Consider the following 18,886-nt stretch of genomic DNA (forward strand, 5'->3'; position numbering starts at 1 on the left):
CCATCCCAAACCTAACATATCAGCAACCCTGAGGCTGAAGGTCAGTGATCTAACGCATGCTAAAGTTCCAGAACCGCTGCTCAATAACAATTCAGGGAGCCTCTGGTTTCCTTAAGCACTATCAGGAAATGGTCACCAAATCCTTCAAATAGAACGAAAATTAATTAACTTTCCTTTTAAAGCAACAGTCATGAAGAGAAGTGAAACAGGAAAAGGCTCAAAAATAGTGTCACCAATCACATAATGTTGATAAGCACGGCTTTACCAGGCATAAGAAAACAAAATGTGCAGCTTTCTCACCTTCCCTTCACCTCACCTTCCCACAAAGTTACTTTTGATTTCTTGGTTGCTTTTCTGACCTTATCTCCTAGTCCTCGTATTTTTATTCTTTCCCTCATAAGCCACAATGTTTATTTTTTTAAGATTTTATTTATTTGACAGAGATCACAAGTAGGCAGAGAGACAGGCAGAGAGAGAGGAGGAAGCAGACTCCCTGCTGAGCAGAGATGCGGGGCTTGATCCCAGGACTCTGAGACCATGACCTGAGCCGAAGACAGAGGCTTAACCCATTGAGTCACCCAGGCGCCCCAAGCCACAATGTTTAATCATAAGCTGATCTGAACCAGGAGTACGTGTCACCTTAATTATTTTGTCTGTTTCTCCCTGGGCCTTTGTCCCAAGAACACATACCCCTTGTGGGGATATGGAATTTATTTTTTGCCTTCATGATTATTTATCAATAAGGTGCCTTGTAGAATCTCTTCCAAAGCAATTATGCAAGTAACATGTACGGTAAGTCAACATTTCATAGACAAAATCTAATTAATATACCAGAACTAGAAGGTCCATCACAGTTGCAGTGTGACACTCCCTGAGAATTTATGGCAGCTCCTCCTTCAGATGTAATTAATACAAACATTTCATACATACGTATTCTACTCATTATTCCAGCATAATATTCTTCATTTTCTTATTTCTGATCTAAAACTCCCTAATTTGTTAGCATATAAAATGCCTGAGACTATTTCTCTAATATTCAGAACTTGGAAATTAAGATCTCTTTATATGCAGATCTATTTTTAAATATTTCATTAGAATTGAATTCCACTTGCAGATAGAACACAGAATCAGAAGTACTAATCATTTATTGGATTAAAGTGAACTTCTTAGGGAAAATTGGAAAAATCCACATATTTGTCAAAATAAAACACATTTTTTATTATTATTATAAACCATGACTGAATATCATCCACTAACTTGCTAATTGCAAAATATTCTGGTGCATCAGAGGTCTTCTCTTCATTAGTACAGTATTAGAGTGTTAGAGTAGGTGGTATTAAATGGTAACGCATATAAGTGACACATTATACACCAGCTTGAAGAAATTAGACATCCTTCGCATTAAATTAGAGTTAGTCAGGTTTTCTTTACAGTAATCATTTTTTAAATGAAAAACAAGATATGAAAGTGGGAGTTAAGAACGGCTGTGGGTGTGAATTGGAAACTTCTCATCGCGTACACAACAATAAATTCTGGCTCAGTCCATCCGTGGTGACACATTCTGAGCAGGCCACAAGAGACACAGACTGACCTTTGAAAAACTTCTCAAATGTGCTAATTTGCAATACGTTCCTCTCCGACTCTGGAGGTGCCATTCAGCCTATCTCTCAGATTCTTACGGTCCTGCTTCAGCCTAGAGGAGTCGCCTCAGTTCTGACTTAAACACAGAGAGAAATGAACAGATGTAAGACATGTCTTCCTTGCTGCTCATTTGTTTAAGGAAGCCATATACCCAAAACTATAGCATTAAAGTTCCTAACGAAGCTTGTTAGACCAGAAAAGACTTTCATGGCACATTTACTTCAAGTAAATGTTTTAATGGACTCAGGAAGTTAAACCTGCCTTTCCTGGACTTTTTAGAGAGGAAATGAGAAAGCTTGCACCTTTTTTCATTACAGTATGTCCAGGTCTAAGCTCATGGGGAGACATAAAAAGGATTTGAAGAACTAGTTAGAGAAAACATAAAATGGTTAGAAAATAATTAAGGTCAATGAGGAAAGATTGATAATTGGGATCATTACCATGTCTTTGCAGAATCCCCCCACATGCCACTATCCTTCTAGGGTGCCTTTCTGTGGCAGATGGCCTTTTCCAAAAATAGCTCAACAGTACCTTCCATCCCATGTATGACTTTTTGAAACCCATCCCGTTAAGCAGTGGCGGTCTGTGGTCCCTCCCCTTGAACGTGTATGGACTTGTGATGATGAGGAAAGTGATGAGATGTGACTTCTGAAGGCTAAGTCTTAAAGGGCAATGCAGCTCTGCCTAATTCCTTTGGTATGTTCGCTCTTAAAACAGTGCCACCATGCTGGGACAAAACCCTGGCATCTAAAGATCCGCATGGAAAGAAGCCAAGGTCCTGGTCCCCTGCCCCAGCCGAGCTTTCGGCTGACAGCTAGAACCACCTTGTCAGCTATGGGAACAAGCTGTCTTGCAGGGGATCCCCCAGCTCCTGGTCGACACACCCCAGATGAGACTGTCTGGAGCAGAGATAGCTGTTCCCCTGAGTCATGCCCAAACCGCAAGCTGATGAATAAAATAAATGACTGCTGTTTTAAGCTACTACATTTTGGGGTAGTTTGTTATGCAGCGATAGTATTTAGAACACTTCTTACACTTCAAAACCAAAAAAGCTGTCATGTACAGTCCCCTGACTCCATTGCAGTTACGGGTGTGGGTATGAATCACATTCCAGCAAATTCAGGGAGCCATAAAGTCTGGCAACATAGACAATACTGTTTACCATGCACTGTAATGTAATTTTAACCGATTTATTATATATTTGCCCATACTTCTTGACTATCTGGCCACTCTCAAAATACAATCACAAGATTTAGAAGATAGAGATAAGGCAGAGGCCATCTTCCTACGTTCTTTGACCCCGCTGATAAAAGGAAGCAAGGTTGTAGAGACAGATGTGGCTCTCTGCAGCCGAATTCCAGTGAATTGAGTTGAGAACCAGTAGCACCCATGACAGGACGACCAAGTCCTTTTTTTAAGAGATAGAGACGGAGAGTGTGAGCAAGGGGAGCAGGGAATGGGTAGAGGCAGAGGAAGTGGGAGAGAATCCCAAGCAGATGCCATGATGAGTGTGAGCCTGATGAGGGGCTTGATCTCACAACCCTGAGATCATGACCTGAGCCGAAATCAAGAGTTGCATGCTCAACTGACTGAACCACCCAGGTGCCCCTCGACCAAATACTTCTGATTCATGCTTCCCAATACATGGGCCCCAGCTATGAGTGTAAGATCTTGCTCCTACTGCCTTGTATGTCTTTCTCTTTTAAAATGTCTAGGGTAGTTTCTGTTTCCTCTTTTAAACACTGATTCAGTAGCCTGGAGAAATATCTACATGATGTTCTTTTCTTTTCTTTCTTTTTTTTAAGTAACCTCTTTCTTCAGGTACTGAGTGGCCTCTGGACATCTCACCCTCTCACTCTGTCCTGAATCCCTCTCAACCCTGGAGCCAAAGCTAACTTTTAGAAGCACAAATCTGACTTTACCAGCCTCCTGGATTATGACTGACATAATCTCAATCTATTGTGCCACAATGATTGCTACAGTTGGGGCTGATTCAAGTATCACAAAATGATGCCCTCTACTCATCCTTGTGCTTTGGGGAAATTTCAACAAGCACTCTAAGAGGCAACAAACGAAAGAGAAAAATATGCTTCTTCAACATTACTAGCTAATGTTCAAAAATAGACTAAAACTGCTTTATATACAAGCAGAGCTTATAACCACCTTCCCTATCTACACTTCCACCTCTACCACACCTTGCCACCATATTGTAAATATGTCAGCACATGTACATATCTCTATATACATATATATATATATATATATATATATATATATATATACACTACTACATGCCAGACCTCATGATGGGTGCTAAAGATATACTGGAATCTTAGTTTGAGTTCCCACAGAAGCAGGCCCTGAGACAATGTTTCAAGGACAAGTAGTTTATTTGGTAAGTGATCCCAGAAAATGTAATTAGGAAAATGAGTCAAGGAAATATCATAATCATATTTGTACCTTTGAAAGACTAATGTGTCTGCTGAGGAGAATGGACATTGAGAAAGTAATTCTGGATGAGGCTAGCTGTACATGCGTAGAAAGACAAGGATGGATTCAGTGGAGAAGATGAAGAAGTCCTGATTTGCTGAATATGGGAGTAAGAGAAAGGAAAGCATCAAGGGTTGCATCCCGAGCAGGAAGAGGATAGTGGTCGCCATTTCCTGAGATGGGCAATGAGGAAGAACTTCTTTTGGGGGCAATTCCTAGACTGGCCCCACTGAGAAACACTAGTTTATACTACAAACTCTTGAATCAACCCTAAGTTTAAGAAGTCAGGGAGATACCCCAACAAAGATATTGGTAGGTAGTTGGATCATACTCAGCAGCTCAGATGAGCAAGTTGGGGATTCCCTAGAGATAGTGATATTCAAAGCCACAGGGTGGGATGCATACATCCAGAGAGAACATACAGAGGGAAAGAGAACAGAGGCTGGGAAAGAACTCTGAAGACTGTCATCCTCTAACATAAGGACAGATGAATACGACCCTAAAAAGGACCACTATCCTCATTAAGCTTTTTACAGATTGAACCATTTGCATAATGGTTGCGTAATTCCACCAACATTAAATTATAGACCAGAAACTAAATGGAACTACTCTGTGCCAGGCAACATTTTTTAGTTTTTTTTTTTTTAAACATTATTACAGTATTTTAGTAATCCATGCCCCTCATCTTTTCTCTTGATCTTCTGTTTTATAGTCTATTCCAGTTTTTTCCTCTATCAAATCCCATTTCATTTAAGTATTTTCCTTTAAGTATTTTCCTCAACTTAAGAAGAAAAAGCTCCTTTTGTCAACAGTTTTCTAATACGACAAGCACGGTTTTTCTTTATTGGAGTTATTGTGTTCTGATCAAGTATGGGGGCTTGCTTCACCCTGTGCCAGCTTCACCAAGAACCTGGCTTAGAAGTAATGAACTTCAAAATGAATTGAAGCCAATTGCTGGGCTGCTGCATTAGTTGTGCCTGGCAACAGCCCAGAATCATCTTCAATTGCACAAAGGGAGGGGCAGTATCAATGAGGTTTCATCAGGTTCAAGGCTGGCAGTGGGATTCTCCGGGTTGATGCAGTGATGTAGCATATTTTATCAATCAGCAGAACACTGGAAGGACACCAGAATCTTTCTTTTACTAACCCAATAAAGTAGAGGGTCAGAACCTGTCAACCTTCAAAGTTAGGACTCAACACTGTTTCATAACTCTTGTTAATTAATAAAAATTTAAAAATCAGTGTTAGGACTAAAACAAAATTGGAAAAAGGAAGTTAGTAGATGAGCTGTCAGTGACTAACAAGCATTGCTCTAAAACAGGGAGCTTTCCTCACTGGGTCCTTCCCAGTGGAATTCATGTCTGGTAAATGTAGTTTCACTGCAGACAATCCACAAATGTAAAGCCTTGTAGAGAAAGGTGATCGATACAGTACAGAGAATATTGGCTACTTGTGTGGTTGTGCAAATTGTGCACTGCACCTAAGGGAGAGCTAATCACATCATAGGCAATGAATATTATGCCATGTACTTAAATGATCAATAATGACGGTAGTAAAGTGTTTGTTCTGATAGATTACATGTTTGACAATAATTTTTTGACAGAAGTGTCTTGAGAAGAAGTGCCTTTCTCCAATTCTCAAAAAGGCACTAACTGGTCCAGTGGTGGTCCTAATAACCCACCATAAGAAAGGTTTTATAAATTAAAATGCTTTCCAAATTTTATCAAGTATTTTGAATGACTTCAAATGATCAAATTTCCATATTAATTCTTGTCATCTTAGGCAAATCATTTAACGTTGTGAGACACATTTTCTCTTCTGTAAAATCAGCGGCCCAACCAGGTGATTATTCTGGTCCTTTCCATTCTACTGTTTTAAGATTCTTATTATGGAACAGAAATATCTATAGTTTGTTTGAGCAGCACGGATCCTTGAGGATTCTTCCAAAGGTATCCAAATGATTGAAAAAAAAAATCTCTAAGCTAAAATTTCATTGAACATAAATGTCAGGCAAAATGTTACCGCAGAAGAGGGAAGAACACTAGTTTTGAACATCTACGAGATACCACCCTTTCCTTTACATTTGCTCATTCATCTTTATCATCATCCTACAAGTTACAGTTATCCTTATTTTATGGAGAAGAAAATAGCTCCTTTATCATAGAACCAACCAAATTACTCTTTAGAAGCTCCTAGTATCCACTTTGTCTAGGACAAGGAAAACCGGAAAACATATATATGGATTCTGTATGAGAGAGACCAAAAGAGACCTGGAAGAAGTCTCCTATAATGGTAGGGCCAAGGGTTAACAAACTATGGCTCAAGGGCCAAGTCTGCCCGTTGCTTGTTTTACTAGAACATAGCCATGCCCATTCATTTATGTAGTCTAGGGCTGATTTCCCACTACAAAGGCAGAAATGAGCAATTATGGCCCCTGCTGGCCTACAAAGCCTAGAATACGTTATATCGAGCCCTTTATAGTAAAAGTTTGCTGACCCCTGAGCAAGCCGTGTGCTTATAACTATAACCTGCTCATTCATCCCCAGATCTTACCACCATCACCTTCATTTTTGAAAACATTTTTTGAAGATTTATTTATTTGACAGACAGAGACACAGTGAAAGAGAGAACACAAGCAGGGGGAGTGAGACGGAGAAACAGGCTTCCCACTGAGCAGGGAGCCCGACGCTGGGCTCGATCCCACGCACCTGGGATCATGACTTGAGCCAAAGGCAGATGTTTAAAGACTGAGCCACCCAGGCGCCCCTCATTTCTGAAATTTCTGCTAGAAAACTTATTGAGAGCCAATGAAGTGCGTGATTACATCCATCTTTACTCAAGCTTACTGACATTCCTTTTCTATCACTGACAGTAGACTAGTTCCTTAATCATATCTCCTTTAGCATTCATTGTTATTAAGAAGCCAAACCAGTTAATTAAACTGAGCACTCAACACTCTTCCCTCACTCACCTGAAGTGCTAGCTCCCTAGTTCCCACCGCATCTGGGCATTGTTCCAGATTGGAGGTAGAATCAACGTGACACTCCTATTTCCTGACTTTGTTGAACTCAGGGTTGTGATTTAAAAAAAAAAAAAAAAAGTGCCATAACACAAATATTTTTACTTATTAATATTGATCTACATATATTATTTTTGACAGTCAGGACTAGGCCTTCATCAACCTAGATCCTTTTCAAATATCTTAGCTGTTTTCTGAACTTCTTTATACCCCATGCATAATACCTGCTTATTTCAAGGGCAGAATTCGTTCCATACTAGGATATGTGTATAGTCCTAGAATGGCAAACAAGGGTTTATTCTATATTTCAAAGGAATATTTAGTTCATATTTTTCCCCAAGGAACAAAAAGTTTTTTATTTATAATCATTTTATAACTACTTGAGATATAATTCATAACCTATATAATTCACATGAAGTATACAGTTTAGTGATCTATATACTTTGTGTAGTATATACACAAAGTTGTGACACTGCCACCTCAATCAACTCTACAACATTCTTATCACCTTAAAAAGAAACCCCAATTCATCAGGAATCAGTCCCACTCTCCCCCAAACCCCCAGCTTGACTATCTGGACAATTTCATACAAATGAGATCATACCATACTGTGGACTTTTTGTCTGGCTTCTTTCACTTAGCATAATCTTCTCAAGGTTCCTCCATGTGGTATCAGAACTTCATTTCCCTTTTATTACCAAATAATGTCCCATTGTATGGATATGCCACATTTTGTTTATTCATTTATTCGTTGATGGCTTGTTTTGATATTTTGTTATTGTGAATAAAGCTGCCATAAACATTAACTTACAAGTTTTCATGTGGATGTATGTTTTCATTTTTCTTGGGTATGTACCTAAGAATGGAATTGCTGGCTCCTATGGTAACTCTATGCTTAACTTTTTTTTTTTTAAATAACATTTTTTTTTAAAGATTTTATTTATTTATTTGATAGAGAGAGATCACAAGTAGACGGAGAGGCAGGGAGAGAGAGAGAGAGAGAGAGAGAGAGAGAAGCAGGCTCCCCGCTGAGCAGAGAGCCGATGCAGGACTCGATCCCAGGACCCTGAGATCATGACCTGAGCCGAAGGCAGCGGCTTAACCCACTGAGCCACCCAGGCGCCCTATGCTTAACTTTTTGAGGAACTTCTGTCGTCCCAAGTGGCTACATAATTTTGCATTCCCACCGGCAGTTTATGAGGGTTCCAATTTCTCCACATCCCCACAAACACTTTCTATCATTTTCATTATTAACTATCCTGATGAGTATGAAGTGGTATCTCATTATACGTTTGATTTGCATTTCCCTGGTAGCTCATGGTGTTGAGCATTTTTCCATATGCTAATTGGTTTTGTGTATCTTCTTTCGAGAGCTGTCCATTCACATCCTTAGTCCGCTTTTTTAACCGGCCTCTTTGTCTACTTATTAAGCTGCAGTCGTCCTTTATGCAGGTTCCTCCCTTACCTGATTCATGATTTGCAAAAATTTTTTCTCATTCTACGGGTCGTCTTTTTGCTTTCTTGATGGTATCCTTGGAAGCACAGAAGTTTTTAATTCTGACAATGATGTGCAATTTATCTATTTTTTTCCTTCTATTGCTTGTGCTTTTGGTTTTAATTACTTGAGAAACCATTGCCTAGTCCAAGGGCATGAAGACTTCCATCTATGATTTCTTAAGTTTTATGGAGTTTGCTCTTATAATTAGGTCTTTGGTCCATTCTGAGTTTGTTTTTGTATATGCTGTGAGGAAGGAGTCCAACTTCATCCTTTTGTACGTGGATATTCAGTTGTTCATTTGATGGAAAGACTGTTTTCCTCTATTGAATTGTCTTAGCACCTTTTTCAAAAATCAACTTGACCATAAATATGAGGATTGTTTCTGGACTCACAATCTATTCCTATTTTTTTGTGTGTGCTATGGTAAATTGAATTGGTTTTGTTCCCCAGTATCATTTTTGTTTTGTTTACTGATATTATATAGAAACATAATCAATTTTGTACATTACTCTTGTGTTCTGCAACTTTGCTGAATTCACATACTAGTTCTAATATTTTCTTAAAGTATTCTTTTGGATTTTCTCTGTATAGGATTATACCATCTGCAAATAGAGATAGTTTTATTTCTTCCCTCCAAATCTGGATGTATTGTATTTCATCTTTTTGCCTAACTGCCCTGGCTAGACCCTCTGGTACAAGTTGAGTAGAAGTGCCAACAGCTTCATTTTCTTGTTTCTGATTTCAAGGGGAAATCTTTCAGTCTTTAAGTAAGTTATGATGCTGACTATGAGTTTTTCATAGCTGTATTTCATCAGGTTGAAAAAGCTCCTTTCAATTCCTAGTTTGTTGAGTCTTTTTTATTACAACAGGGTGTTAAATTTTGTTAAATGCTTTTTCTGCCCCTAATGAGGTCATCATGTGGACTCTGAATTAATCCTATTTTCTTTTCAAACACTCAAGAGAAAACTATAAAAAATGTCATTTACTAGATAAATCATAATTTTACCGAAAAAACATAAAACAGAATTATTGCAAAGGCTTATAAGATGGGTAATCTAAGAGTATCTAACTGAATCCATTTGAAAAATACAAAAATATAACTGTGTGAAAAAATTTTTCTTACTAAAATGATAAAAGTTTATCTGCTGATCATAGGAAAATATATTCTTATAAGAAAAAAGTTGCACAATAAATTAACATACAGCACAATCATCACTTTTGCATACACATGAAAAAATACATGTAGAATTATTAAAGTTTTCTTATAATTACTGGCATCTCCTGCTCCCGATGTTTTCATATTAAAATAGAGACTTACATTTTAAAAACATCATTGTATTGACTGACTCAAAAAATATCAAGCTTTGTATTTCAAAGTAGCACATTAGCAAGTAGGTTTGTTGCACAAATGTTCAGAGCTATGTTGCCTGGGAAGATAAAAACAAGATATAATTCTTAATTACAGTTTGATTGTGCTCTGTGTTGTATATATAATGCCTTCTGCTTTAATTCGCTCCAATATTGGTCCATAGATGTCCTTTGAAAAGGGCCCCATCAGGCCTTTAGCTTTAATTTCACCTAGAAGAAAATAAATTTGTAGTTACCATTTTAGAGGTATTATTGAGGTTCATTTCCATAGCAAGAGTCTCCATACCCCAAACAGGGAAAGGTGTTAACTATAGATTGAAAGCAGAGCTGGACTAAGGGATAGTATCAGAATTTGTATTTAACTGTATTAACTATTGCCAAAATGATCAGAGAATCAAGTGAATCAAGAGTAGTAAGAGAATCAAGTGTAGTAAAAAAGAAAAGTAAACCTAACTTATCTGCTTTATTTGCTGATGGTTTAAAAAAAAAAAAAAAAAGGCAAAACACCAACAGAATGAATTAAAACCAATCTGATTATCTGGGCACAGGCTTTTGTCAAGATGACCGAAACAGAAAGTCTGAGTACTTTCCTTAAAGCCCGTGATGACCTCACCCCTCATCACCTCTTTACTCTGGTTCCTCAATAACTAAGTTATTCAATCATTTAATCAATATAAGGTCATTTAATTTGATATTAGTTGATATGCTATTATAGATACATTTTTTTCAGTATTTCACATTTAGTTGCCTGATGTTGTTACTCCCTTCACACACTCACAAGGACCAAAAGAAGGATTATACTCAGAGGTAATGCTTAAAAGGTACAGATGACCTTAAGGGGAGAGGCAAGAGTTGAAATTTGAATTCACTTCATTCAAAATATTTATTGAGTGCTGATAACATACTGAGAAATGAAGATTAATAAAACATGGTCTGTATTTCTGGGCATCTGGAAGCAAATACCCTCTGCTCTTTCAGTGTTAGCACCCCTAAAATATGAAGGGAAATGAAGGGAAGAAAGGAAGAGTTACCATTGCCTGGGGCATCATGTATGTGGTAGGAGCTTTATGTATTATTTCATTTCAGCATCACAAAAAAGCCACAAACTATGAATTTCTATGACAATCCCCATTTTAAAGACAAGGGAGCTCTAGAGTTCAGATATGCTGAGTAACTTGCACTGCATCACGCTGCCATCTTGTGAATGAACTGAGCCAAAAATGGGTATAACTCTAAAACCCATGGCTTTTACTCACCATCAGGTGACCTTCCAGTCAAGTCAGTACTTAAACTTCTGAGACAGCTCACTTTTAGTGAACACCAGTCTCATACTCAGGAGTAATTATTTGATATCCAGGCACTGAATGACTTGGGGATGAATGGAGACAGAGTCAGATCTCCAAAAAAGAACTTACCATCAAGTAACATTTTGGCTGCCATGGCAGTGGGTAACCCCACAGTTTTAGCCATGGCTGAAAAGCCATTGATGTCCCCATAAACCACAAGATCGATAGTTTTATTTTCCAAATGTCCAGAAGGATGTCTGATTCCAAAACTGTCTCTCATCACAATCATATCTTTCTCTCCAGGGCCTTAAAATGAATAAACAGACATTCTTAAATGTCATTATCATTACAACTCCAATAATGAAATTCTTCTGCTCCCATCATATGTGGTCCTTAGACAATTATCTATACTGCTCTTTAGCCCAAAGGCCAAGAGAAAAACTCAAGAAATGATAACTCTAGCCATGTTCCCTTGTCTAGGTTGGTATCACTGTTGCCAGGCTATAGACATGAAGGTGCCCACTCTTCCCCCAAAAATGTCCCTTCAGCATTTTCCTAATGCATTAAAAATATTTGTTTGTTCCTTTCCTATACCCCCCAAGTTCATTCCTACTTGATAGTTCTCTTATTCTTCCCTCAGGAAAAATAGCCCAAGTGTTCTTTCCCTCCTAGCATACTTCCCCATCCTTACTGGTTGGCTCCAGCCCTCCCCTCATATTCACTAGTGGCGCTGACTGCTTAGGATGCTGTTTCTGGGATGTGTAGCTAATACCCCACAGCCTACCATAGGAGAGTTTCCTGGCCAAATGCTTGGAGAGGGCATCCACCACAGACTCTGCTTGAGGGACTTGTTCATCCCCAAGTAAGCCCAACCTGAGAAGCACAAGAGGTAGCTGTGTTAGGTGAAGTCCTACACAAAATCCCACTTGGGAAGAAGAAGGGAGCTCTTTGGATTTTTATCCTGACAGGGAAGAATCACAAGATGACAGTCCAAGTTATAGGACTCTCCTCACTGTAAATAACAGTACAATAGTAATGTTTTAATCTTTAGAATCATCAGACACTGTCCCCCAAAGGCAGTGCTCCCTGGAGCTGAACTGACACACTATAAATTCACACTATTGTAAAACTTCTCATGAGATTAATTTGCAGGTTAGTTCTCCCACATTAAGGAGACCAGCATAATGCGCCAAAGCTGTGTGAATGAACATTTTAAAGTAGTTGCAGAAGACCAGGAGAATCTCCTATAAGGGAGAGAAAAAACATCCCATGTTACTTGGGAACTGAGGAGTCAAGTGCCTCAAAATAAGCATTTCCCAAGTTATAACTGCCACTGAAGTTCTCTCTTTATCTACCTTTTATCCCCACATGAACACAGTATATGCAGCAATCTCTCTACAACAAGCCAACATTAGAGCAGCAAATTAATCAAAGACAATGTAAAATGTCTGGTTCTATCTTGACCCTTTTTGACTAGAAAGGGCTGAAAAATCATTGATCTTTGTATTGATATTGAAGGAATTCAGTATTTTGCTCTCTAAGTCAACTGGTGGGTACCTACCCCTCAGCGGCCTCCAGCTGGGTGTTGTCTCTTCCTAGTTTCTCAAAGACAGCTTCCTTGAGCACATCATGCTTGGAGGAGGGGGAAATCCCAACCAGATCACAAAGGAGTTCTTTCTGGTCATAAAAATAGAGATAAAATTCTAAGTTCCTAATAAATAATCAGTTGAGAAATTATTGTATTAAGACATCTGTTCACAAAGGCACCTCAAACTTTAAATTAGAAATGACTAGAAATAGTAAACTGTAATACTTACACATACATACACACACGTCTACACACTCACCCATCAATAAATGATATTCCAAACAGTTTTCAGCAATGAAAATGGATCATAACATGAAATCAATACTAAACAGGTGGCACCATATTTACCATCACGTCCTCTCCATTACTTTTTCACCCATTCTCCCTCACCTTCCAGTAGTCCATTTCGGTCAGGATCAAGTGGAAGGGACTCATTGCTACAGTTACCAGTAGCAACCAGAGTTCTTTTGTAGGTTCAAGAGACGAGAAAGACCTTGCAGATAATAAAACCTCAAAGCAATAACACTTAAGCTATGATCATAGCTTTTTCTACTTTCTAATTGAGACTTTTTTTTCCAGGATTTCAAGGGGAAAAGTTATGCTCTTGATTAAAGAAAAACAAACTGGTTCACAGGCCAAATTTGGCTCATCACCTGGTTTTGTAAAGAAAAAATGTATTAGAAGACAGCCGTACTCATTTATGTATTTGTCTATGGCAGAATTGAGTACATATGACTTATGAAGCCTAATATATTTACAATCTAGTCCTTTACACACACACACACACACACACACACACACACACACACAATGTTTGCTAGCTCCTATTCTAAACTGTAGCTACCAAAATACTGTGACCACCCCCCTAAGAACACCTGTAAAAACCCTCCCAATCCAGCTGCCTCGAACTCGAAATTCACTCTATAGATGTTTATTCACTCCTGTCCAACCTATATATTTATGGAAGGTAAAAAGAATTGGAAGGCTCTCAGATACATGGAAAACTGAATCTAAAGCAATGGTTAGCAAGAATGCCAAAATTAGCAACACTGATCTTTTTCTCCTTGTGGTGAACTGCAGGCATTTCCACTGGAATACGAGCACACTGGTTCAAGTTGGATGACCAACTATTAACAGTTAACAGTAGGGGAAGCTCCGCTTTACGTTTAATTCCAAGTCTTCGAAGTCCCTTCCAACCTGGAGACTAAGATTTTAATGCAACACAAATACGGGCATCCATTCTATAACTGAAAACTCAAATTACTCATGGCTAAAAATGACCAACAGAGAGAACTGATGGGATTTGGGGATAGGGAGTCCAGTCTGTGATGCCGCCAATAGCTCTCCTGGGCTATCAGTTGTAGGAGGCCCCAGTGTATCTCCTGTCACTGGGTGACCACTGTGGTTGACAAGTGGCAGAGCCCAGAGCCCAAATCCATCTCTTCTCAGGGCTGAGGAAGGGAGCAATCTAGCAGTACAAGCTGCTACAGGAACTAAGCCCAGTCGGTGCGGCCCATGATCTCCCCATCCTTCCACAACAAGGAAAGACCAAGGGTTTGGGAGGGTTAGGGTTTATCTAAGCCACAGGTACCTTTGCTAGTCCAAACCCAAGTGCAAACCTGAACATTTCTGAAGAACTGCAAACATGTAATTCTGGAGTCACTCACCCAAGTGAGAGGGCTGGCCTCAGGTCGAAGAGCGGGAAATGCATTTCTATTTATAAGACCCAGTTTTACAAATCCATTCAAAGCTTTGGCATACCCCTAAAACAAGAATTATTAAGTAGAATATGAAATATTTCCCTTCCACGAAAAAAAATTTAGAAGTTTTATTGAAAAGAGGGACCTGTCCTTGTAACTCATATAAAAGACGGGCTGAAAGTAGTCATCTGACTTGCTTACTGGACGCAAACATCTCGTGTTTAGACCAGAATCAAAAGTGTCACAGCAATTCTGCTGCTTTACGTAACAGCTCTTCAAAGACTCAGATCTTTACTTCTGTTTCTGGGCAACATGGGAGGGGTATTCCTGGCAGCAGAAGTGTAAATGTCCTCCTATATTATGTACTTCCAGTTCAGCAGAATAGTATTTACTAGAACAGTTCCCTCTCTTATAATGGAAGAAGGAGCTTGTAAGAATATTAAACTCCCCCAAACAGATAAGCTATTCTGCTGATTAGGAGCCACTATCCTAATGCATAGACCAGGCAGGGTAAGAGGTAGGAATCAGAGAGCTTCTTCTGAAATCACATGAATGTGAGGGAGGAGAGTCAACTTGTGACCCGAGAATGGTGAGAGAACCAATTTCTGTTGTTGTAAGCTACATGGTTTGCAGTAATTTGTTAAAACAGCCCTAGGAAACTATTACACTGATGGTCTTAAACTGGTCATACTTGTTACTACTCCTTTGTCATTAATCCTTAAATGTGTGGTGGATATTTGTGCTTATGCTCCAAGAATCTACACCCCATTTTGTGGTAAAAACATTTTAAGATTTTCTCTGGGTAAAATGATGCTGACTACATCTTCAGTTTTAGGGACATGAAACATAACACAAAAGCTAATTGCATTTTTTATCCCACTGACCTCATGGGCTAATGAAACAAAGATGGTATTTTTAACCACACTTTCTCATTCTCACTGGATTTGAACCAAAGAGACTGGGGATGCTGCCATCACCATGCCATCACGTAGAGCCTGGGACTGTGGTCAGCACTCAAAGGAAGAGATAAGAGTCTCCATGAGGTCACCTGACCCCAATCTTACTCCACCTGAAGGTGACCCTTCACCTCCCCCGCCCCCGCGGCCCAACTCCTCATTAGTCAAAAGCTCTCTTTTGGCTCAGGCCTTCCTGAGTCGTCTCCTAAAACCTTCGCTCAAAAAGTCTTGAGAAAACAGACTCCAACCTGGTTTATTATCTTATTTTGATTACCAAGATAAATTAAGCGTACATATCACTTACATCAAAGCAGGAAACATGTTTCATCTCAAATACAGCTGCTTACCTTGTATCTCAGCGTCCCCCGCAGCAAAGTGTGAGCTGATGGAATGCCATATATCTCGGCGTATTTTGTACTGTCTCTGTTAGGATAGCCTTCCAAATTCAACCCGGGGAAATAATCCATGGGAGTAACCGCATCAAGAAAGGAGATGCCCCCTGCAACATTCACAACCTGAAGAACAATGGAAAGGCACAATGGAGTTACAACACTGTGCTCCCCTCAGGACTTAACATGGATTACTAGGATAAAAAATAAATCAACATTTTAAAAGAAAGCAACAGAGGATTTGAGAAAAAAAAGCTAATGAAACTACCATAATTGACATCCCATACTCAAGCTATTTCACTAACGACTCAGAAGGCCATGATTCTCCCAAGCTCTAAAATCTGACTTAAATCTGGTAAGATGTCACTGAATTATGTCTCATTAGGGGTTTGCTTTTAAATAAACAATAAGCTCAAAGAAACAGACACATTTAAAAAGCTGTGCTCGGGTAACAGTGGCATCTTCACTTCATTCTCCACTTACACACCCCTCTGAATGCTGTCTGTTGGGCACCAGTCTTGTACATGTCTGTCACAGCTCACATAAATGGGACACCTACCACCTATGTGCCAGGATCACACTCATTGTGGAGGGAAGGAGAGTGATGAAGTTGCAATCTCTGTCTTCACCCCATCCTTCATCCACTGAACACACATTTACTGAATGTCCACCAAGTGCCAGCTGGGCCGGAACAAGCGCGAGGAGCTCGCGGCCTAGACTAGTCAGCTTACAGGCGTATGCTGGGGATGGCAGTGGGAGAGACGTCCCCTTACAGGAAAGACAGCATAGGAACAGACCACGAAACTCAAAGTTAAGTGCTACCCATGGTCTTACTGCTGCTGAGAAATCAATTCCCAAGCTCTTCTGATTTCTCAGTAATCCTCTGACTCACTCCCTCCCTAATCTCACACTCAAAAGGCACCGAAGCGTGTTTTTCCCTTTGAGTCTGATGAAAGGACTAATGTGTTCTTTGGGTGTGTGAGGTTTATGAGATGATGGAAAACACCTTCGTGCGATCAAATTAGGGCTGAGAATCTGGGGGCTGCTGGCAGAACTGGGTTTGTCCCTCCTGCACCACTGGAAACAGCTTCTGACCATGTGTCTGTAGCTGCACAGAACCACGAACAGGAGTCTGCTAGAAGCTCAATCCCATGAGCCCTGGAGCTTATGTATAGATGGGTTCTGCGAGTACGTTGTCCTGAGAGAGGAAAAGGAAAGAGCTGTGGAGGTGGCTGCAGGCCCAGGAGGGATCAGGCCTTGGTGGCATGTCTGCAGTTAAAGGCTTAGGTTTGCAGAGCACCAAGCCCCACTACAACTCCAGGAGGGAGAAGCCAAAGGACGCCAAGGGCTTCTCATTTAACTTTCTTAGGAAACTCTGCTAGACTGCACAGTGAACATTTCCAGAGGGACCATTTCTGCCCTAGTGCTTTCACACTCATCTCTTCTATCAGAATAGTAAAATTAAAAAAAAAAAAATCTAGCAAGAAGGCAAACGTTAACTTTTAGGGTCTCCACATACATCTCACTTCTAGAACTCATAGCAATTCTAAAGTTTGCTTATTTGTTTTTTACTTATTTGGAAATAGTTTTAAAGAAAAATTCAGTAGAGACTACTATATTCCAGCACCTTACTAATCAGAAATAAATCAGCTGGATCATAAGTTTATCATGAGATCCTTGGAAGAAAAGAGGGAAATACCAGCTGAACAGTAATGATTCATTTTGAGATTGACAGCTGCCAAAACAACTTGTCCTCCAAATTACTGGGTAATCACTGTCATCTGGCATCAATACAGAGTTCAATACAGAGATACAATACAATTAATACAGAGATACGTGGTGTATCGTGGGGTTCACGAATAAGCCCTATCCTGTTTACTATTTTATTAATGGTTTGGATGAAGAAAGACATATTTATTTATTTGGCAGACAATATGCAGTTTTTTCTTACTCGACAGTGGCTCACTCCCAACACCTACTGTCAACAGAAACAGTGGCCCATTACCCACTGTGGCTGCCCTAAGTCCAACTCTTCCCACACCCACACGTCTCCCAGCCACTGACTGACAGTAAGCTTGATTGATAAACTGACAAAACATTTAAATAAAGGAAATACAGGACTCATTCTGTGCCTGGTGCCCTATATACATTACCTTTAGTTCACACAAACCCATTTTTCAAAGGCGGAAACTGGGAGTCCCCCAGAGGAGGATGTGAACCTGGTCTGACTCCAATGTCCATGTGCTTTCTACTAGACCATACTGTCCCCCTAATTGTGCTTATTTGTGTATCAGGATTTTGAGAAGGTTACTCGTTGACCAGGTGTGGCATTCCAGATCACGACACCAGTGACACACCTGCAAACTGCACTCAAAATGCACTGCAGGCAATGGAGAGCAGCGGCTCTTCCTACAAAGGAGGGCTGGGCGCTGCCCAGGTAGGAGCAGGCAATGGGAAAAAAGCTACAAAACCTATCTCAGGGTTGTGTTTTCAGAGCAAGCAGGACCCGCAGAGTATTTGTTTTACCAGGAGTGGCTTGGGAGTGGAGGCTGAAGGAGATGATGGCCAAGTTCTTGCCACGTCGCTCCTCAGTGCCACCAATGTCCCACTACCCTCGGAGAGGACAGAACTAAAATACGTGGAAGGGAATCCTAGTTGCTAGAAACACCATCAGAAGTTAGAAGTTAAAAATGGTGCCAGTGGCTGGAACAATGAGCTACATCCCAGATCACAGGCCACAGCCTGAGTTGCTGGAAAAGTTTAAGCCTTCAACTTTAAACAGAAACCAGAGAGGTCACCTGACCCTCCATCCCTGAATCATATGCTGCTCCGTGGCGGGGGTGACAGTGGCAGCGGGATGGACGGACAAGAATACAAGAGAAGCTTTAAGAAGTTTAACTATCTGGGTTGGGAGACAGACAGATGCACTTGAATTACTGAGCGAATAATAC

At 40.0% G+C, this 18,886-nt stretch overlaps 1 protein-coding gene across 3 annotated transcripts in view; it reads right to left on the minus strand.

The window, feature by feature from the left end:
- Positions 1-9,785: 9,785 nt before the first annotated feature.
- AASS (aminoadipate-semialdehyde synthase) overlaps positions 9,786-18,886 on the minus strand; it is a 51,621-nt gene continuing 42,520 nt past the window's right edge. For all 3 annotated transcript variants that reach the window (XM_045062920.1, XM_045062922.1, XM_045062921.1), the window contains 6 exons: positions 15,894-16,061; positions 14,558-14,653; positions 12,864-12,979; positions 12,087-12,175; positions 11,432-11,608; positions 9,786-10,226 (listed from right to left, as the gene is read on the minus strand). In XM_045062920.1, coding sequence (XP_044918855.1) covers positions 10,108-10,226; positions 11,432-11,608; positions 12,087-12,175; positions 12,864-12,979; positions 14,558-14,653; positions 15,894-16,061 — 765 coding nt within the window. In that variant the 3' untranslated portion in view covers positions 9,786-10,107. The remainder of the gene's footprint in view (positions 10,227-11,431; positions 11,609-12,086; positions 12,176-12,863; positions 12,980-14,557; positions 14,654-15,893; positions 16,062-18,886) is intronic.

Source organism: Mustela putorius, unplaced genomic scaffold, assembly GCF_011764305.1.
Source record: "Mustela putorius furo isolate JIRA1106 unplaced genomic scaffold, ASM1176430v1.1 tig00003845_pilon_pilon_pilon, whole genome shotgun sequence".
NCBI lineage: Eukaryota > Metazoa > Chordata > Mammalia > Carnivora > Mustelidae > Mustela > Mustela putorius.